At 40.2% G+C, this 22,333-nt stretch overlaps 1 protein-coding gene across 4 annotated transcripts; it reads right to left on the bottom strand.

The window, feature by feature from the left end:
• Positions 1–286: 286 nt before the first annotated feature.
• THOC7 (THO complex subunit 7) lies at positions 287–22,319 on the bottom strand. Of its 4 annotated transcripts, none has more exons than XM_025885505.2 (8): positions 22,164–22,319; positions 7,089–7,206; positions 5,736–5,863; positions 5,347–5,433; positions 2,892–2,949; positions 1,469–1,535; positions 1,317–1,386; positions 287–622 (listed from the first exon to the last, which is right to left on the bottom strand). In XM_025885505.2, the coding sequence occupies exons 1-8, from the start codon at positions 22,180–22,182 to the stop codon at positions 555–557; spliced, it is 615 nt and encodes a 204-aa protein (XP_025741290.1). In that variant the 5' UTR covers positions 22,183–22,319; the 3' UTR covers positions 287–554. The 4 variants fall into 4 exon arrangements, with proteins under 4 accessions (XP_025741290.1, XP_073757590.1, XP_073757591.1 ...); XM_073901489.1 differs by lacking the exon at positions 22,164–22,319 and adding an exon at positions 21,794–21,814; XM_073901490.1 differs by lacking the exon at positions 22,164–22,319 and adding an exon at positions 17,224–17,369.
• Positions 22,320–22,333: the final 14 nt, after the last annotated feature.

A 22,333-nucleotide genomic window follows, 5' to 3' on the forward strand; every position in this document is an offset into this window, starting at 1 on the left:
TTTGCATCTTGTAATTACCTCTTATACCACTGATTGTTAGGATCGGGCAACCTCTCCCCAAATGAGCACATACCACAAACATTTCGTACATAATTTCACAAGTTCACAGCCCTCATGAAGCCTATTCATGAACCACATTTTCAAAGATGGTAACAATTTCCAGACTGACTCATTTTTTTCACGTACATCCTAGAAATGCCACTTTCTCACAATCTTCAACTTATTTTATAAACGAACCAGTCTTACCAGTTAAAAACTACCTAGAATACTAATGAGCACAAACATATCTGGCTTGAGAACATTTTATTAAACATTTTTGGGTATCGCTTCCTACCTTTTAAGTTTAAGAACAAAAAAGACATTTCAATACAAACAAATTTATACTGAAGTTTTTTCCTTTGTGTAAAGAAATAGGAATGAACTGTGCATTAGTATTTAAAAGCAAAGTAGTCCACTGCCAAAACTTTAAATAGCTCAAGAGCACAACAAATTCTAAACGCACTAGGAGCATGTTATTTCTGCATTCTTGGGAAGGGTGAACATTATTAGTCTGTTTATGGCTTAGGATCTGTTTCCATGGTGCTTTCTTGAGCTTCTTCTACCTCTGAGAGCTTTTCATCATCTGCAATTGAGAAAGAACCATAAAACTTTAGTCAAATTTGCTTAAATTATATGTTTAATGAATACATGACATTTTTATCCTTTATTAGCCGATATGTCTAAAACAAAGATGGCAAAATGGCAGCCTATGACTGTCATCAGCCCACACAGTGTTTGGTTTTAAAAGTGCTGTTTTGGTTTTTGGTGTTTATTAGTTAAGTCAAAATGTAAAATTTATGTGATGGAATACATTAAAAAAAAATCTAGGTTTTAGGTTTTTCTTAAAAACAATAAGGAGGTCAGATAACATCAAAATTTCCAATGGGTGACAGTCAATACAAAGACCAAGTCTCCAGTTCCCCAAAGCACCTTCCATTCATGGACTATGCACTAATTACTGCACTCACTCACTACTGCCTGCCTGGGTCCTGAATTGTTACTTTATAGCAATAAACTATAATAAACCAAGAAGAATTCCAAATCTATCATCCCTGAATTTCTCTTACTGTGAACTATTGGACATGTATTTTAAATGATATATTTCTGCATAGATGCAGAAAGCTGGACAGCATGAACACTGCTAACATCATCCAGCTATACTCCTGTCCTGAAACTGAAGGTGCACTCTCTCAATAAGATGTATTATTTTAGAAGGCACGCCCCTGGACCACTTAAAAGTCTTGATAAAAATTCATTCTGTGACTATTTCTACTTACTTTCTAGTGTTTGCTGAAGTTCGTGGATGGTACTAAGTAGAACGTGAAACTGTTTCCGTCTCAATTCCAGCTGTGTTAATGAGAAAAAAATTAATACACATTGATCTATACACATATACATATCATAGAGACCAATGTATGTGTACAAATACCTTATCTTCAACACTTTCTTTAATATGTGAAAGATGCTCTAGTTCCTTTCCCAGAGACTCTAGTTCCCTGAAAATAATAAAACAGTGTTACAGTTTGCTAGTTGGGGGGGCAGAAGTCATAATTAATACCTAACTTTTTAGTTACTAAATAGTATTTTAAAAATTAAAAAAAGGTAAGAAGTTATTACACTCTGTTATGATGAAACTTTGGGGGGGTGATCTCTTCTTAAATTCTAAGTATGTACTTTTTTAATTAAAATCAAATTTCTAGATAATTTTTAAAACCTAAGAAAACACAGACAAATAGAGTATCTCACCACAAAAATTGATAACTTTTAACATTTTATCATACTTATTTGACCAAAATAAAGTCTTTTTTTCCCCCCCTTGGTAAAAGAAATAAAACATTGCAGATTAACTTGAAATCCTCTTGGAACCTTATTGGCTATCCTCTATCTCAGACCCTTTTCCTCCTCTATTCCCCACTCAGGCAATCACTCTCTCACTCCATTCCTTTTTCATACATATATTTGCCTCTCTAAATAATATACAATATTAGTATATAATGGGGGGGTTAACTTTTATAAATGTTATTCTGCATCTGTTAGAGAAGCTTAGGAATAACTTAAAATTCATTATGTCTTCTGTTTTTTTTTTTTAAAGATTTTATTTATTTGAGAGAAAGAGAGAATGAGAGATAGAGAGCACGAGAGGGAAGAGGGTCGGAGGGAGAAGCAGACTCCCCGCTGAGCAGGGAGCCCGATGCAGGACTCAATCCCGGGACTCCAGGATCATGACCTGAGCAGAAGGCAGTCGCTCAACCAACTGAGCCACCCAGGCACCCAGTCTTCTGTTTTTCTTTTCACTGATTATGTTTTTCAGATCTGAGTTTATTTTTTTAAAGATTTTTATTTATTTATTTAAGAGTCAGAGAAAGAGAGCACTAGCACAAGCTAGGGGAGGCAGAAGGAGAAGCAGGCTCCCCACTGAGCAGGGAGCCCGACACTGGACGCGATCCCAAGACCCTGGGATCATGACCTGAGCTGAAGGTAGACGCTTAACAGACTAAGCCACTCAGGGACCCCTGAGATCTGAGTTTAACAAGTGTATATCTAAAAAAAAAAGTGTATATCTAGTTTGTTCTTTTAAACTGTTCATTTAGTATTCTACTATATATATAGTATACCATATTTTATCTATTTTCATCTGATACACAGATAATATGCATTTATTTTAGAACTACATACAGTAAGATCGGAGGAAGGAAAAACTCAATCAAGTGGTATTAGAATATGTAATTTGGAAGATCTGACCCCTCCTGCTGAAACACATTATGTACTCCCATAAAAATGGAATGCATAGGCTAGTATGTAAACATTTATATAGAAAAACTGATTCCTTTCAAAGTAAACTCTAAACTTACTTTAATGTTTCATGCCGGTCTGGATGGTGCTGGATCACTTTCGCCAAAGCATCATATTCTGAAAGATACAAAAATATTTACCAAATTAAGGTTTTTTTTGAACATGGATAGGAGAAAAAAGGTATAATATCACAGGTCTCTCCTAATCACTTTCTCAGTGCATAAAGAAATGAAAACACTGAAGGATGGAAAGAGTACTGCCAATGTCGCTTGCTTCAACAATAACTATAATGATACATGATTTCAAAACTGTTCCAAACAGGGTCTTTTGCTCCCACTGTTTTTCCATTTACCTATCCCTGGGCAGGATATAAGAGGCCAGCATAGGAGAAGTGAACTTAAGCCATTCATTGATCATTAAGTGGACTGATTCTGAAGAGGATCTTATTCACTATTGGCCCAACAAAGAGAAGACCAGCGAGGTCAATATATCCTACCATTCATTTCAGATCTTAACAATGGCAAATTACACTTCTCATTCTCATTCTAAAGGTAAAGATTTCAGAAACTGAGTAACAATTTAAAATCCAGAAATGATAAAATTCCTTCCTTCTTTTCTACTGAGGCCTCCAAGTTTCCCTGTTATTTCCTGTTAACTTTGAAATGATGAATGGCAGCATTCATTTAAAAGCCTCAACTAGGGGTGCCTGGATGGCTCAGTCGTTGGGCATCTGCCTTCAGCTCGGGTCCTGATCCTGGGATTGAGCCCTGCATCAGGCTCCCTGCTCAGCGGGAAGCCTCCCTCTCCTCTGCCCCTGCTTGTGTTCCCTCTCTTGCTGTGTCTCTCTCTGTCACATAAATAAATAAAAATAAAATCTTTAAAAAAAAAAAAGCCTCAACTAATCAAGAAAAACACTGTGAAATTTTTAAATGATTTTAGAATTGATAATAATTATTATAAAAGTTGGTATATCCCCTTTTGTAAATTGGTCACTGAACCTGACCACATGTATTTTTGAATGAGTTCAAGAACCAATTTTTTTTTTAATTTTTTTTATTGTTATGTTAATCACCATATATTACATCATTAGTTTTTGATGCAGTGTTCCATGATTCATTGTTTGTTCATAACACCCAGTGCACCATGCAAAACGTGCCCTCCTCAATACCCATCACCAGGCTAACCCATCCCCCCACCCCCCTGAACCAATTTTTTAAAATAAGGAGTTAAGTATCTTAATTGGCTCATTAAAAAGTAAAATTTATTGTTTTGAAAATCAGCATTTTAATTCAATAAAAGTGTGACTTTTAATAAAAATTTTTTGGATTACACAATAATGCATGATCAGTGCAGGGGTGAAAAAAGAAAAAAAAAAAAGACCCCAAGCCATAAAAACCCATAGCCCCAAAATAACCGTTAACATTTTCTATTTCCTTCTAGCTTTTTATATATAGGTCACAATTGTGATTATGCATTATATTTTTTATCTTCCTTTCTTTCAATTTACATTATAGGAGGAACAATGCCTGGTCATTAAAATTATTTTGAAATAGTTTTTATGGACTGCAATGAGACCATACCCTAATTATAAAACAAAAGAGGGGCGCCTGGCTGGCTCAGTTGGTTAAGCATCTGACTTCAGCTCAGGTCATGATCCCAGGACCCCAGGATGGAGCCCCACATTGTGCTCCCTGATCAGTGGGGAACCTGTTTCTCCCTCTCCCTCTGCTGCTCCCCCTGCTTGTAATCTCTCGCTCTCTCTGTCAAATAAATGAATAAAATCTTTAAAACAAACAAAAAAAACAAAAGAGAGTAGGACAAAGCTAAACTTAAATGTTCGCTTGTTTTGTACTTAATAAAAACTCACGGGACTTAAATTCTTTTCTTTTTCCTGGAAAGTAACTCCATGAAACAACCAACCAACCATCAAAACCTTAGGTCTAGTGTACTTGTATGAACTGCCTTTGCTGATTCACCATAACATTACTTAGGCAAAGGGGTCTGAAGACAGTAAAAAAAAAAAAAAAAAAAAAAGAATACTTAAGAAATATTTGGATTGGAGTGCTTGGGTGGCTCAGTCATTAAGCGTCTGCCTTCGGCTCAGGTCACGGTCCCAGGGTCCTGGGATCCAACCCCGCTTTGGGCTCCCGGCTCAGCAGAAGCCTGCTTCTCCCTCTCCCACTCCCCCTGCTTGTGTTCCCTCTCTGTGTCCCTCTATGTCAAATAAATAAATAAATAAATAATCTTTAAAAAAGTATTTGGATAAAAAAAGAAATATTTGGATAATCAATACAATCCAGCAAAAATTAAAAAAAAAAAGGCTTTTCAGCATAGCCTTCCTCCTCCACTATTTTAAAGAATAATATAGTTTTAAAGAATTAAGTTTAGCTCTTAATTCTTTTTAATAATTCAGACTGATTCTTGCTGAAGATTTTACCACACAACATTAAAAGCTGCATGAAAACAGTACTCAGTAATAAAGCATTTGCACACTAAGTCCCATAAAACCCTTACCTTGGCGATTTTTTCGTATTCTCTTTGCTTGAAGAATTTGCTTTTTGCACTCAGCAATTTTTTCATGTGCTCCAGCAATGCTACATTCTATATGAAAAGGTTTTTTTAAAGACAGTTGCAATGACGTTCATCCATTTTCAATTTTAAAATGTGTTTTTAAATTAAGTTCCATTGCTAATAAAATAGATGCTGGTGTTTAAAAAATAGCTACAACCCAAAGTACTGTAATCATATCAGAATACATTTTTGTAGCTAACATTTACTATATTCTTTCTGTTAACATTGTCATTGTTATTATTTTACCACTAACCAAAGAAAACTGCTAGTACATATTGTCTCCTTCAGACCATAAAAATTAAAATTTTACATGGAAACATAATTTTCTTTACCTATTTCTTTGTAAATTTTTTCATAATTTTCCATTTCTCTAAGATTCATATCATATACCAGCAAAGTTTTGCCCATTGAAAATTCACATTGGGACAGTGTGCTCAGCATACGTTGGTACTGACTGTATCTAATGGAAAAGAGAGAAACAGAATAAAGATTTTTGTGAAATACCAAAGTTGAACTATTATATATTACAGTGCAGGCAGAACTATCAAGTTCTGAGAGAATCATGTTCTTTATTTAAAATAATTTAAAACATCTCTTATGTTTAATTTTTCCTAATGGGATGTACTTGGATTTATAAACTGCTTTAGTTACAAGTGCAAAGATGGGACTACTGTTCTTATCAATATGAACTTAGTTCAAACAACTACTTGTTTGAATTTTGTTTAAAGTACTTTTTAAAATGTTTTAATCAAGGGGCGCTTGGATGGCTCAGTTGGTTAGGCGTCTGCCTTTGGCTCAGGTCATGATCTCAGGTCCTGGGATCCAGCCCCGTGTGGGGCTCTCTCTGCTCAGTGGTGAGTCTGCTCTCCCTCCCTCTCTCTCTCAAATAAATAAAATCTTAAAAAAGAGTCTTAATCAAGATGGTTTATCCTCACAACTTTATTTTCACAATTTTTTCACTCTTTACAATGATTTATGTGAAAAGCTAATTCAAATGAGGGAAATTTTTCTAAGGCAAAAAAAGTTATTAAATATATATAAAACCTTGCAATCTATAAAAACTTTTTATGAGCTTCTTAAAGAAAGAGAAAGTTGGGGCACCTGGTTGACTCAGTCGGTAGTGCAGGTGACTCTTGGTCTCAGAGTCCTGAGTTCAAGCCCCACACTGGGCCTAGAGCTTACTTAAAAAAAGGGTGGTGGGGGATGGGGTAACTGGGTGATGGACATTGGGGAGGGTATGTGGTGTAATGACCACTGGGTATTATGTAAGACTGATGAATCACAGACCTGTACCCCTCAAACAAATAATCTATCTTATGTTAATTAATTGAATTTAAATTTTAAAAGAAAGTAAGACTCAAATATTTTATGTAAAAAAAAAAAAGAAAAAAATTTAAAAATTTCATTTAGATATTTTGTCTAAGTAAATGCTAAAATTGACCAAATTAATGAGCCAGAATTTAATCCTTATTTCTTACCACTACACCTTCTGCACATTTTAATAAACATAAAGCAGTTCTCTGAAAGAAATAAGGGCCAGAAAATTCTACACTTGATTAAGCCAGAGTTGCCTCCATAGGACAATTGAAGGTGAGTGAAAATCTGAAATACTGACAGGGCTGTTGTATACATGGTCTAAACTTCGATCAGGACATCTGTGTAGAAACAACACTGAGATGAAATACCCCTCTTCCTGGGACCCGGAGTTGCACCATTTAATGAAACTTTTCACAAGCAGATTGATTCTCCGATCATCTCCAGCACCGTCTCCATCAATTAGGAGACGCTTTCGTATGACTTCGTCTGGAGGGAAGAAGAACAACGTGAATTAAGACGATGGTCTTGCTCTTGATGACTTTCAGGGACAAATAACCAGTATCACAACTTATTCATTCATCCAAAAGAAAACCACTGAGACGCAATTATACTTAACAATGGTTAAGATGGCAAATTTTATGTTTTGTAGGCTTTACAACTTATGTATATATTATGTCAATATAAAGACAGTTATTTAGTGACTAGTGTGTGCAGGCATTGTATTAGGGGTCGGGGTTATCAATGCGCTCACGGAACTAGAATTCTACTCCTGGGGTGCTGAGTAGAAATAGTTTTCAGGTATCACCAAGGAAATAAGCCCATAGTTCTTGGAGAACTTTGTTTTGGAAAAACCTGTTCACACAGAAGGAAGGCTGAAGTTCCTATCTCTGACTAGTGTGAGGTAGTGGTGAAAGGCACAGAAAGAAAAGACTTGAAAGATGTAGTGGCAGACTGGGTGAAAAGAATGAGTGATGGGTCGGAGAAACGGGAATGGATTTGTCAAAAAAAAGCATGTAATTTAGTTATTACATCTGTAATGTTTCTTTCCCCATGAAGACTTTTTTTTTCTTTTTTAACAAGTCTGTCTCATTTTCGCTTCAAGGGAAAGAAAAGGAAAATGAAATCAAAGAGCGTGGCAGATAATAATGATGAGTAATAAGTGGGGCTCCAATCTGCCTGCCTGGTAGTGTTCTTGCTGGACAAAATAATGCTGGATCATAACAAGAGAAAGGCAGATTGAAACCCAATAAAACATAATTTTTCAAAAAGATTTATTTATTTATTTGAGAGAGAAGAGCTCACGCACATGGGGGAAAGGAGTGAATCCCTAAGTAGACTCTCCACTGAGCAGCGAGCCCAAACAAGGGCTGGATCCCATGATCCATGAGATCATGACCTGAGCCAAAACCAAGAGTCCGAGGCTTAACCTACTGAGCCACCCAGGTACCCCAAACATAATTTTCATATCAGATTGGCAAAGATCAAAATACCCAATAAAAAGTGTTGGCAAGGATACTGAGAAATTGCACTTACATACACTGATGGAATGTAGACTGGTAGGCTCTTTCTGGGACAAATGGGCTATCATAAACAGGATTTCAAATGCATGTATCTTTTCGACCCCAGAACTCCAATCCTAGGAATTCATCCCATAGATACCATGTGCATCCACCCACAAAGATAAACGTAAAGAGTTCTTAGTGCTGTTTGTAGTAGAAAGACTGCAAACCTAAACGTGTACCAGTAAGAGACTGGTTAGATTATGAAACCTTCATATAATGTAGTATAATGCAGCCAATAGTGTGTATGTATATACCAATGGCAAGAAATCTCCTTTGGTACAGGAAGTGAAATGAAAACAAAACAGGTGCAAAGAAGCACACAGTTTGCGGTCATTTGTGTAGAAAAGGGGGAGGCTTTGTGTGTCTGTGTGCATGTGCACACATCACACATGTATGTATGTATTCAGAGACCATCTTTGGAAAGAGCACAACAAACTGGTAATAGTGGTTTCTTCTGGTGAGCTGGACTACAGAGGGGATGAGAAAAAATTTAATTTTCTATATCATTTCACATAATTATTTGTTTTTCACCATGTTTGTGCATTATTTTTTAAAAATAAATTTTAAAAAGTGTGACTAATTCCTGGAGAGCCTGCACGATGAATCAACAGCAAAATCTTTAAACAACAGTTCCTGTGTGTAGGCAGAGTATTTTTGAGCGCAGGTGCAACGGAGATAAACTTTGGAAGGCAGGTGGCTGCAGTTTTAAAATCTGTTCTGTGACAACATCAGATAAACATTTTTAGAATTGGGTTTTGTTCTCAGAGGCATGGCTTTGACAGGCAGCTCAAGTTATCAATTCATCAGGTATTTTAATTTTACACTGTAAAATACAACCTAATGCTTTCAGTTTTTGACCACCAACACTATTATCTGAAGAGCCTGAGACAAAACAGTCCTCAAAGAGATTAAAATGCAGAAATGAACTGATTTTATTTTTTATTACAAACATGCTTTAACTTTGTTAAAAGTAAACATCCAGCGGGTGAGCAGTCTGATGTTTGATGCTGTTCAATTCCTTTCCTTTCTTTTTGTTCAATTTCTCGTTTTCTTATCTCTGCTCTTCCAACCCCCCAACAAACCCCATCTTCCTCTCAGATACCTGGTCATTCTACTTTATTGAGGACCAGCGATAATAGGGAATAGAAAATTGGGAAATGAGTACCCTAATGGGGAAACTATTAGCACAGCTCGTTTTTCAAGAGATTTTCAGAGTTTGGTGACTAACTAAAAATGGTTCAAGCACATTTTGTGATCATTCCAGCTGTAGAGTTAAGATCTGTGTACTTTTATATATGCAATATCCCAATTATAAGCTTTTGAAAAATGTTTAGAACACCATACAGGCCAAATAAACTTGGGGAAAAGGTTCATGAGGGCCAGTCCCGTGTCTTATTCATTCTGTTTCCTCCCCAACCTCTCACACTGTGTCTTTACACTTCTCATGTGCAATAAATATTTTTTTATTTTTATTTTTTTAAAGATTTTATTCATTTCAGACACACAGATACAGAGAGAGAGAGAGAGAGAGAGAGAGCATGAGCAGGAGGAGAGGCAGAAGCGGGCTCCACGCTGAGCCAGGAGCCCGATGTGGGGCTCGATCCCAGGACTCTGGGATCAGGACCTGAGCTGAAGGCAGACGCTTAACCAGCTGAGCCACCCAGGCGCCCCTCATGTGCAATAAATATTTTTAAGTTGGATTTGTGGTGCCTGCCTGGGACCATCTGCCCTCCAAAGAGTTTTGTCTCAATAAACTACTAACAAGGACCAGCAGGCAACCATCTTATTTTCAGGTCCAAAGCAGAGATTTCTCTTCTTGTACAAAAGACATGAATACTTGATCAATGAGCAGATGTGTCCATAGGGTACCAGCGTAGTTCTGAGGATGTGAGATAAAGACCTGAGCTCTTTTGCTCTAGGTGGAGAAATAACATGCATATGAACACACAAGCAGAGGAGACTGAGATTGTTAAGTGAATGACAAAGACATGCACCAGAAGATATTAGGAGGACAGCTTCCTTTGGCTTGGGGGAAGAGGGGGAAATGGAATTTGAGCTGATCTTTTCATACTTAAAAATCATCAGTCAATGGGGCGCCTGGGTGGCTAAGTCAATTAAATGTCTGAAGCTTGGTTTTTTGCTGTCATGATCACAGGGTCCTGTGATCAAGCCCCACATCAGGCTCCACACTCAGCACAGAGTCTGCTTCTCTCTCTCTGCTCCCCACCCTGCCGAGTTCTCTCTCTCTCTTAAATAAATAAACAAAATCTTTGGGGCGCCTGTGTGGCTCAGTTAAGCATCTGCCTTCGGCTCAGGTCATGATCCCGGGGTCCTGAGACTGAACCTTGCATCAGGCTGCCTGCTCAGTGGGGAGTCTGCTTCTCCTTCTCCCCCTGCCTGCTTGTGCTTTCACTCTTGTTCACTCTCTCTCAAATAAAAATAAAATACATAAAGAAAATCTTCAAAAAAATCATCAACAAAGCTAAAAGGTATTTTAACAATATTTACCTACACCTCAAATAACATATACCCTTTGACCCAACAATCCTAGATAAACTTATACTTCTACAATATGACTATGTCCATCAACAGGGGACTAAATTTTGGTACAAGAATATAATGGAATACTATGAAGCCATAAAAAAAAAAACCCAAAGAATGAGGAAATGTCTATGTGCTGATACAGAGAGATCACTTAAGATAACTTGATAAAAGAGCAAGGTGAGGAACAGTATGTATGGCAGGTTTCCTTTCACACATAAATGGGGAGAAATGAGAATATATGCTTATATTCATACAAATACCCTGGAATGATATACAACTAATAAAAGGGGTTATCAAGGGAGAGGGGCAGTGTAAGTGGGATAGAGAACAGGCTGGAAGATGGGGGAATATCTTTTTACATTATTTGATTTTTGAACCATATGAGCACTCAAAATCTATTAGCTGTTGTTTGAAAAAGAAAGCTATGATTATGGTGATGGTATCACAGGTGTTTGCATATGTCCAGATGCATCAAACTGTACACATAAAATACTCAAGTTCTTTGTATAAAATTATCCCTCAATAAAGCCACTTTAAAAAAAAAGGGGTGCATGCTGGCTCAGTTGGTAGAGCATGCAACTCTTGATCTTGGGGTTGTGAGTTAGAGCCCCATGCCGGGTGTAGAGATTGCTTAAAAAAGTAAAATCTCTGGGGCACCTGGGTGGTGCAGTCAGTTGAGCAACCGAATCTTGATTTTGGCTCAGGCTGTGATCTCAGGGTTGTGAGATCAAGACCTACGTGGGGCTCTGTGCTCATTGTGGAGTCTACTTAAGACTCTCCCTTTGCTACCTGCTGCCAAATAAATAAATCTTAAAAAAAAAAAAATCTTTAAATAAATAAATATTTAAAAGGGGGAAAAAAAATTAAAAAGCAAGCTAAAGTCCCTTCCCTGTCCCCACCCCAGACAGGGAGAAAGCTGTGAGCTCCGACAAAGGTGGGGAATGAAAGGCTAGAACACGTATCTGCACATGAGAACATTAGGGAGGCTGGACAAACCTTGGGACCCAAGTACAGAAAGACAGAGGTCAGAATGTGGGAGTCTGCACTAGTGAGTGCCATACCTGTGGACTTGGACTTTGTTGGTAGGCAACTGGGAGTTGCTAAAGATTCAGGAGCAGGACTTTCTAGGAGGATTAAGCTGAGAGCAGTGTACAAAATGGACTGCAGCTGGGAAAAGCCCAAAGGCAGGGAAGCTATTAGGAGGCTACCAAAAAAACATGCAGTAGGAGCTAAAATGGCATGAAAATTAGAGATTAGGATCACAGGTCTTGGGGCAGGTTAGGACTGAGCAGAGACGTGGCTAGGAAAAGGCAGGGGCCAATGCCAAGATGCCGTGTGTAGGAGTGTGGCAGTCCAATTCTGGTAGCACCATGGATTCCCTGTCCCAGGTCCTTCTCCCAGTTCAGCCCTATCCCTCTTCCCTCTAAGGCTATTTCTTTGCAGCCAAACCCCTGGGCCAAAGTAAAAAACTGGGGCCAACGTTCTGGTTAGTCCACAGAGGTTTTACTTTGTGTGTGTGTGGGACCAAGTTTCACTTCATTTGTAAAATGGGAATAAAAGTTCATCTGTAAAATGGGAATAACATATCCACTCGGAAGGAATGCTGTGAAATCTTACAGAAATGAAATTATACAAAGGAGCACAATGCCTTTTCATGGTGGGAAAGAAAAAAAAAGTTACCTGTATCTTTATGTTGAATTTAATCCACAACTTGTATCGTCCTAAAAAAAGTTAACGAGTGAACACTGCGAAACGTGTATACTATCTAGATATATCTGTATGTATAGACACATCTGTATAACCATGTAGATATATATAATGCACTTAGGCATTCAGAGTTTTGCCTAGTTATGATTTCTCCCAATTTTGCTTCTCTCTCAAGCTTCATATTGTAAGGTCACAGTATCTCTAGCTTAAACTGCAGACACAGCTGTTGCCTAGAAAATTCACTGGGAAAAAAATCCCCGAAATAACATAAATAAAAATACAAAGCACTGCTCCAACGGCAACAAAGTAAAACAAAAGGGAAAGACGCCAGTTTGAAGACATCCTATTCTTTTTAAATGTAGATGGGTTGCTGATGGTTCCTAACACAGATGACATGAGTATTAGTATTTTTAATGGTACCTCATCAATTAGCATTAGACTGAACACACCTAAAACATGCTTTATACGTTGACTTCATAAATTACCATCATGCTTGAAACTCTCAATAAGCAACTTAAATGATATTATTAATTCTGACAGACCTTGGCCTACCCTTTATAAAAAGTTAAGATGGCTTAGAAACTATTTTAATGATGTTATCAATATCATTCCTTAGTTGTCATGATTGCTTTCTTGACTATGTAGATCAATGCCATCTGGAAAAGCTTTTAAAGATTTTATTTATTTATTTGTCAGAGAGAGAAGGGGAGAGAGCACAAGCAGAAGGAGAAGCAGGCTCCCCGCTGAGCAGGGAGCCCAATGCAGGACTCAATCCCAGGACCCTGGGATCATGACCTGAGCCAAAGGCAGATGCTTAACCAACTGCGCCACCCAGGTGTCCCTGGAAAAGCTTTTAACTCCAAATATCTAACATCCGCCCCAAGACTGGCACTTTCCCACCTGATTTTAGGCTTATAGGAAGATTTCCTACTGGATTCAGTTATACGTTGTGCTGTAATTATACCTACAAAATGCCTGCCATTCAGAATCACTTCAAAATCAGTTATGACACATATATGCTGATAAACATTTACTCGTCAATTTGGGATACATTTTAGACTCCTCTTTGTCTTATATGCTGACCTATACCTGGAAAAACTATGTAATTACTTAAGACACTAAATAAGCCTCAAAAAGTCCTTTCAAGGGGTTACATGTTTAATATCCCATTTTCCATAAACAGAGAGGCAGAAAAAATGACTGCTTTGTAGCCACTAGACCAACTCTCCTTCTCCAAGCCTCTGGTCAGAGGACACTGCCATTTTAGCTGTGTTCTCATTTTACCACAGAAAGGACATCTCTCATAAACCCAGACTTTCAAAACCCATCATTGTTATTCCCTCACAGTAGCTATTAAAACAAAACAAGTTTTCGGAACATCTTGGAGCAAATGTTTAAAATAGGAAAAAGGAAAACAATTTGGAAGATAATGGTGGGCCAACTTTCAAGACACTTATTTCTTTAGGGATTGGTCAAGGCTCGACAACCAGTGTCACTATTAATGTAACTTCCTCCTAGGGCTAATCTACCCTCAGGTGTGCCTCTAAATTGTCAGACCTCACAGCACAGCAATGTCACCTGCTTTAAGGAAAGAGCAATCCTCAGACCTACCAGTGAAGATTAGCATTCCCTTTTTCTAAAAGCACTTTAGCAAGGAATTCTGTTAGCACGGAAATGCACCATTGGTTTTTTCTTGGTGTTCCTAAACACTCTGGATCCAAACTGAAAACCATGGGAAGGGACAACAATTTATTTAACACTTTGAGACAGGGTGAATTTGAGACAGCTGGCTACCACAGCAGTGTAGCAACAGTGGTGAGCATAGCTGCCTTCCAAAATTAAAAATAAATACATTCTTTGACCTGCCTTCTAGAAGTTATTCCCACAGGTGTGTGAAGACATCTACACAAATATCTCCATTGGAATACTACTTGTAAGAGTAAAAAGCTGAAAATAACTAAATGCTTAAATGTTTAGTAGAGAACATTTTTAAAGATTTTATTTATTTGAGAGAGAGAGAGAATAAGCACAGAAGTTGGGGGGGTGGGGCAGAGGGAGAGGGAGAAACAGACTGTTTGCTGAGCTGAGCAGGGAGCCTGATGTGGGGCTCAATCCCAGGACACCAGGATCATGACCTGACCCAAAGGCAGACGCTTAACCAAGTGAGCCACCCAGGCACCCCGATAATTAATTTTAAAAATATAATAGAATACTACACATTAATACAAAAGAATGAGGTAGAAAGAGCTCCAAGATATAATGATTACAGAAATGTAACACAGAAGAGTGTGTAAATGTTTGCATAAAATTGTAAAGTATATACACAGTGGCCAACCAACATATACACAATGCTTGCAATCTGCTAAGTATGTGTTTTTTTACATATAAATACACTTAATTTACACAATAGCCCTATAGAGATTACTACCTCTATTTTACCAGTGAAGGAACTGAAAGTTAGCTGCTCAAATTAAATGTCACCGAAGTATGGAGCAGAGCTTTGACTCAAGCTCACAAGTTTGGCACCAGGGAAGGTGCTTTTTACCCTTTATAAAGGCACTTAAAAATCATTCTGAAAAGGTACACCAAAAACCAATTTATAGTGACTATCTCTGGGAGAAGGGACTAGCCATGGAAGGTCAAGAGGGGAGGTTTTCACCTGTCATTTGGTGCGTTTTTTTCTTGAATTGTCTGACATGCATTACTTTTCTTTTTAAAAATACTAATAGTGGTAATCTGCAGAGTGAGCTTATTGGTCATTTTGAGGTACTTCATTTCTTCTGCACTGTTAAGTTCTATTCAACGTTCTTTAATAAATCTATGATGTGTTAACAAGAAACAAGAAAACTGGCTTGACTTGACCTACAAGAGGAGAGACTAGGGCCATGAAAAATCAGTGAGCATGCAGATTCCTTTTAGATTTATCATTGGACCGCCACTGCTCATGGGTTATTAAGCTGAATTACTTATATCTCATTGTTTTAGGTTACTTATGGTAAAATAACACATAGCCCCTCCTTTCAAGAAGCTTAAAATCACTAAAACAATTTTGAAGGCCAACAACATCAAGAAGTTACAAAGAGGCAGTGGAAAGAACAGTAAATAAGATGGTTTGCTTTCTCCATGTAAATATTGATCTCTTGTGAGATACTTAGGGCTAGTCTAAATACATTGCTAATGTCAATTACTTAAACCAAAATTCAATCAAAAAAATTTTTTTAAAAAGCAAAAAAAAATAGTGTTGAGGTCCTTTTGTTTTTCTCTAGATTTACTTAAGTGTTTAGAGTGTGGTGCTAATAAAGTCAAGGTTGAAACTTCAATTCTGCTTTGAAAAACCATTTATCTGGGCTAAAGAAACAGTATTTAATAGTTGCACTGCATCAGTAACCCCTGTGCTGGCATCACAGCCGAGGGAACAAAGTGGTCAAATCCACTGGCAGTAGTGGGGAAAAAAAAAAAAGGCCAAACTCCGTGACCACAAATACCCAATTGACACTGGACCAGCAACTGAAATAGGAATCATAGAAGCTGCAGGCCCTTATACAGCGTTTATACACTCCTATTTGAGGACCATACATCTTGTTTGTTCTTTTCACTCTGGAGAGTATCCTGGTTTGGACAAGAGATTAAACAGTCAATTTCGAAGTGCTTTACCTATATTACCACACTTCACCACCCTTGAAGAAACTCTATAAAGTGTGTATTATTACCTTCTCTTTACAGATGAGTAGTATCCTCTGCCACAGGAAAATATACACAATCAATTATTAGAAAGTCATAGCACAGTTACATTATTCTGTCATATTGTTCATAGGCATATTAAAAACCATTATTTTAAGTTTTAACAAGCATATACCCAAGCATTATACTTTCTAATTAAAAAACAAAAACATATATACAATAGAGTATTACTCGGCCATAAAAAAGATCTTAGTCATTTGCAAAACCATGGATGGACCATGAGGGTATCATGCTAAATGAAACAAGTCAGACAGGGAAAAACAAATACCGTTATGATTTCACCTTAGATGCGGCACCTAAAAAACAAATGAACAAACAATACCAAAAAACCCCCACAAAAACCAGAGAACAGACTAGTGGTTATTAGAGGGACAGGGTTATTGCAGGGTAGGCGAAATGAGAGAATTGGGTCAACTGTATGGTGATGGATGACAACTAGACTTATCATGACAATTGCTTTGTAGTGCATAGAGGTATCAAATTATGTTGTACACCTGAAACTGATGTTATATACTAATTTTACCTCAATTAAAAAAAAATATTGTCAAAACCGACAAGCTCTATTCAGTGGAATGTACAGCCACCCCCTGCTCCCTGCCACCTCCTTCTCACCTCCCATCTGTGCTCTGGCACATCAGTGTATGTACCTAATGTTCTCTGCACGGCAAAAAGTGCTTCCGGGAGGCCCAGTAGTCGGTTAAGCGCCTAACTCTTGACCTCGGCTCAGGTCATGATCTCAGGGTCATGAGATTAAGCCCTGTGTTGGCTCGTTGGCTCGAGTTAGGCGTGGAGCCTGCTTAAGATTCTCTCTCTCTCAAAAAAAGTGCTTCTGAAATTATTTCCTTCAGGGTACTAACACTGTTTAACACCCTTTAAATTAACACATACAAAATACAAACTGTGAACATAGTTTAACAGTGACAACATCTAAACTGTTTTTCAGGGGCACCTGGGTGGCTCAGATGGTTAAGCGTCTGCCTTCGGCTCAGGTCATGAGCTTCAGGTCCTGAGATCGAGCCCCGCATTGGGCTCCCAGCTTCGTGGGGAGTCTGCTTCTCCCTCTCCCCCTGCTTGTTTTCTCTCTCTCAAATGAATAAGTAGAGTCTTAAAAACAAAACAACTTTTTTAGTTAGCCAAAATGCTGGGGTCCCAACAGAGGAGGAGAGAGACCGGCTTTGCCAAGAACTAGCTATGTGACAGTAAGTCACTCACTTCCCAGGACCTCTATTTTGCCATCTATAAAATGGTACTGTTGGTGATAATATCTATAGTTCAGTGTCCATAGTTAAAAATATCATGTCTCTCTCCTCCCCTCTGAGGAGGGCAGTTCCTCAAATTAGCCAGTGTCCTTGTACAGGGTGCAGGGAATAAAGCACTTCTCCTCTAAGAGCTCCCAGTCCGAATGGATAGGCAAACCTGTATGGGAGGATTACGTGAGGGCACAGCATCTTGCCAGGTACCTCAAATTTGTAAGAGGGCATTAGCTGTCCTTTAAACTCCAGAAACAGGTATTGGTACTTCTCCAAGAACTTTTCAGGATGAGCTATTCAGGCCACTCCTGTCTTCTTTGCTGCCATTATCCTAATCCAAACCCACCCTGACTCTTGGAATACTTCTCGCTGGCCTCCCTGCTTCCATTCTTGCCTTCCTAGAATCCATTCTTTACACAGCAACACAGAATGATCAAAAAGAAGTGTGGGATCACTAATTTTTCTGCTTAAAATCCTCCAGTCATATCTAAGTACCCAGAGAAAACAATCCAGTCTCCTTTCCATGGCTTAGGTGGCTCTGGGCAAGCTCCTGTTTACTTCTCTAACCTCCTTTTGTATCACACCCCTCATGACCCACCTAGAGACCAACCCTTATCTTATTCCTTAAATTTATTCCTTATCTTCTCTGAAGGGCAGAGCTTATTTTCGCCTCAGGTCTTTGCACTAGTTATAACCTGTCCTGAATCCTTTCCTGGACTTCATGGGGTTGACGCCTTCAGGCCTTACTCTAAGGGTCACTTTTCAGAGAGGTCATATCTGACTGTTGGCAGCCCTCCCCCATTATTGTCTTTCATATCCCATCCAGTTCATTCTCAGAACTTAAGTAATTTCAAAACTTAATTATGTTCTTTCTCAGGAATTATCTTATTACTTATTTGATTGCACACTATTCTGTCCCCCAAGCAGAAGTCAGGTCTTCCTCGGTAGTTTACTGCTGTAGACAGCGCCTTGAATTAGGCCCAGAAGGTATGCAATACATTGTTGACCTATCATACTCACTACTCACTTCTGCTTGATTTTTACCAAAAGCCCAGCTGAGGAAAACCACGTTTAGAGGACTGCCTGAAAAAGTTGTACTTCATCTATTCTTCTATGACCTAAGTATTTTTTTTTTAAAGATTTTATTTATTTATTCATGAGAGACAGACAGAGAGAGAGAGAGAGAGAGAGAGAGAGGCAGAGGGAGAAGCAGGCTCCCAAGGAGCAGGGAGCCTGATGCGGGACTCGATCCCAGGACCCCGGGATCATGACCTGAGCCGAAGGCAGACGCTTAACCATCTGAGCCACCCAGGCGCCCCCTGACCTAAGTATTCTTAAAACAAATTAGAAACACACACACACACACACACACACACACACACACACACACACACACACACACACACCCTTTGCTCTGAATTGCAGAAGTATTGAGCAGCAGAAGTACTCAGTTAAACCACATGACCTATTGGCTTTAGGATGCCTTTCCAAATTGTGATTTAGCCTTCTTTGACCTAGTCAGGGATGTGATCATCGGTGCTGATAAGAGGTTAAGGATATGACACTAGCTTTTCTTTATGGGGACCCTAAAGATCAACTTTATCTCTAGTGTTTTAATCGGAAAGAATTGTTTGTACTGTGTGTCTAAACTTGCCTTCTCTCCTGTACGCAAGAGCAGAGTGGACCAGGCCCTGGCTCTTGGTATGAACTAGTGGAGAAACAAGAGTCACTTCTGGCTGTCTTAATTAATGGACCAGATTTTATCCATTGCACTTTGAGGATCAATCCACTTCTAACTTCCTCTTGTCTTCCTTCCTCTCAATGCTCTTTTCTGCCCTGTTTTCTCATGCATTTATACTTTATGTTTTCACATTATGGTGAACTGCCTTAAATATTTTCTAGAATATGTCATTTAAGTGAAATAAGTATTAAGGGCTACAACAGTAATATGCACAAAATAACATGGTTAATAGATGAAAGATCAACCGGTTCTGGAAAAGAGATGAATATTTGAGGTGGGTCTTGAATAAAAGGCAGTTAACAGCAGAAAAGGGCAATCTGGGGCGCCAGGGTGCCTCAGTTGTTAAGAATCTGCCTTCAGCTCAGGTCATGATCCCACGGTCCTGGGATCGAGCCCCGTATGGGGCTCCCTGCTATGCGGGAAGCCTGCTCTCCCTCTCCCACTCCCCCTGCTTGTGTTCCCTCTCTCGCCGTGTCTCTGTCAAACAAATAAATACAATCTTAAAAAAAAAAAAAAGGGCAATCTGCAAATACAGAGATGAAGAAAGCACAGTCCTAATCAAAGGAAAATGAAGGAGACGAGTAAACCGATTCTTACATTTCATAGTATTTGCTGAACGTTACCATATGTCGGACTCAGTGCACACCACTATAACTTTTACTACATTTAAACCTCTAAACAACCCTATGGGATAGACTTTATTATTATCCCCATTTATGAAGAATGAAACAGAGGCTCAAAGAGGTTAATTAACCTGCACAAAATCAGACAGCTTGTCAGGAGCAGAGTGGGTACTCCCGTGGCCTCTAACATCCATTCCACTTAAGTCCTGACATCCTACCTCCTTCTCTGTATTCCCTCTTTGTCTGAGCTCCCAATATCTCTTACTAGGACTAGTGCAGCCGTGGCTGAATGCACAGTAGTGAGGAACAAGAACTCTGGAGCCAGACTGCCTGGTTTTGAGCTCAGGCTCTATACCTTACTAACTGCACACACTTGGGCAAGTTGCTTAACTTCCTCGTGTCCCAGTTTCATTTGTAAAGTGGAGTTAATAATTAGAACACTCCTTGACACATGATGAATTCTATATGTTAGAGAGCACTTAATTCCTCCCTTCTCTTCCCCTCATCATTCTTCACATAGTACATACAGCATGGTGGTGTTTTTGTTTTGTTTTAATGCAATTCTGATCACACAGCACCAATGTTAACTACTGATTCCCATTGCCCTGAGAAATCTCTGGCTATAACTTTTTAAATTCTAGCCAATATTTATCATCTTTTGAGTTTTTCCAACACTTTGGGGCCTTTGCACAAGTGGGTCCCCCCACATGGAACACCAGTCCAACTACAACTATTTATTCTTCAAAAACGGGATTAACAGTAGCTGTCTTAGGGAAGCTGTTCTTTGAGAATGGATAAGCAATCTTTGCTACATGCTCCCACAGTTCCCACCCTTGTACTTCCCTTGTGGTAACATCTGCCACCCTTAAAACTAATTATCCAAGGTGTCTTTCCACCAGACTGCAACCTAAGAGAGGGGAAAAGGTCTTGCCTGTTGGTTCTGGACTGTAATCCCAAGACCTAGCCTAAATAGGATAAATAAAACTGAAATGAAGGAAAGTTAGAATTTCCCATGAAGGTCCTGGACCTTTAAGAGCCTCCCACTTCACTACCTGTTTATCACAAATTTAGGCCTATTACTCTTCTTCCCATTGCAGGCCCTTTAACGTGGAGATCCTGCCTACCCCCAACTTTTCAGAAGTGGCCTCTCCACAGGCATCTACCCTTACTGGTAACCCTCTCTTCAGATCACACAGCACCCCTAGACATCCCCTTCCCAGATGTTAAAGAACTTCCTTCCTCTTTAACCGAATACCTTCTTAGGTTCTCCCTCCAGTTGCCCATCATGCCTGTCCACCTTCCCCAAGGTGGCACCCTATTTTATTTCTGCTCTCAGTCCATAGATCACCCCCTGGGTCTCTGCACACATGGGTCCACCTTCCCTAAACCATCCTCACAACTTTCCACAAACCCCGTCTCTGCCTGCCGACCCTCCTCCCATTCCTGCCCGACAAACCACCATCCCCAACACAAATACACAGACAAGTCTTGATCTACCCCAGGTGGCCTCATCCCTACATTGGCTCCTCCTAAATCCCCCATGCACACTCTCTGATTGCCTTCCAGATACTCCGTCTACATCTATGCTTTTTAGATATTATCTCTGTCTCTCCCTCCCTACCTCCAGTCCGGGGCTGGTTCTCAGGCCTCATTGTGATCCACACCACTGTCTGGGGGCCCTTCCCAACCTGTTCAGAAGACTCTTCCGGGTGTCACCCTCTGTACGCTGACACCCTTAGTACTCGCGTCTTGGAACCTCTCCCTTCGTCCGGGCTTGGCCCCAAACTTCCACCCCATCCCTAAAGTCCTCACACCCTCGAGCCCACCACAGGCCCTCCGGACCCCCAGCGGCAGGGTCCCCACCACTTCCTCCCCTTCGCCACTCTTCGGACCCCATATTCTCACCAAGTGCTCCCTCACCACATCCGCCGATGGCCTGGACCCCTTGCCGGTACCACCCGCCCACGCACCGCTGCCACCATTCCCGGGCCCCCACGTGTGCTCCCAGCCCCCCGGCCATCCTCCCAACACACCCTCCGCGGGCCCAGCGCGGCCTCCGAAGAGCGGGCCGGGAGTCCAAGGGGCTCCGAGGGGGAGCAGGGGTCCGGGTAGAGGCCCGAAGGAGCCGGGGGAAGCGTCGGGGAGAGGCCGGCTCTCCGAGGGGTCTGATCGCGGAGGCCGAGGGGCTCCCGAAAGCGGCCGGGGAGCTCGGGGGAAGCCGGGGCAGCCGAGGGGCTCGGGGGAGCAGGCCGGGGTGGCTGCGAGCGGGCCTCACCGTCAGTCACGGCTCCCATGGCGTGCGCGGCGGCGGCGGCGGCGGCGGCGGCGGCGGCGGCGGCGCAAGCTGAGGCGGCGGTTGGCGGCGGCGGAGGTCAAACTCCCACAATGCAGCCGGGTAAACAGCCATGGAGGAGGAGGCGGCGGCGCCCGCGGCCGCCCGCTCCG

This window comes from Callorhinus ursinus, unplaced genomic scaffold (genome assembly GCF_003265705.2).
Source record: "Callorhinus ursinus isolate GAN/ISIS: 27379988/994484 unplaced genomic scaffold, GSC_fseal_2.0 scaffold15, whole genome shotgun sequence".
NCBI classification, from domain to species: domain Eukaryota; kingdom Metazoa; phylum Chordata; class Mammalia; order Carnivora; family Otariidae; genus Callorhinus; species Callorhinus ursinus.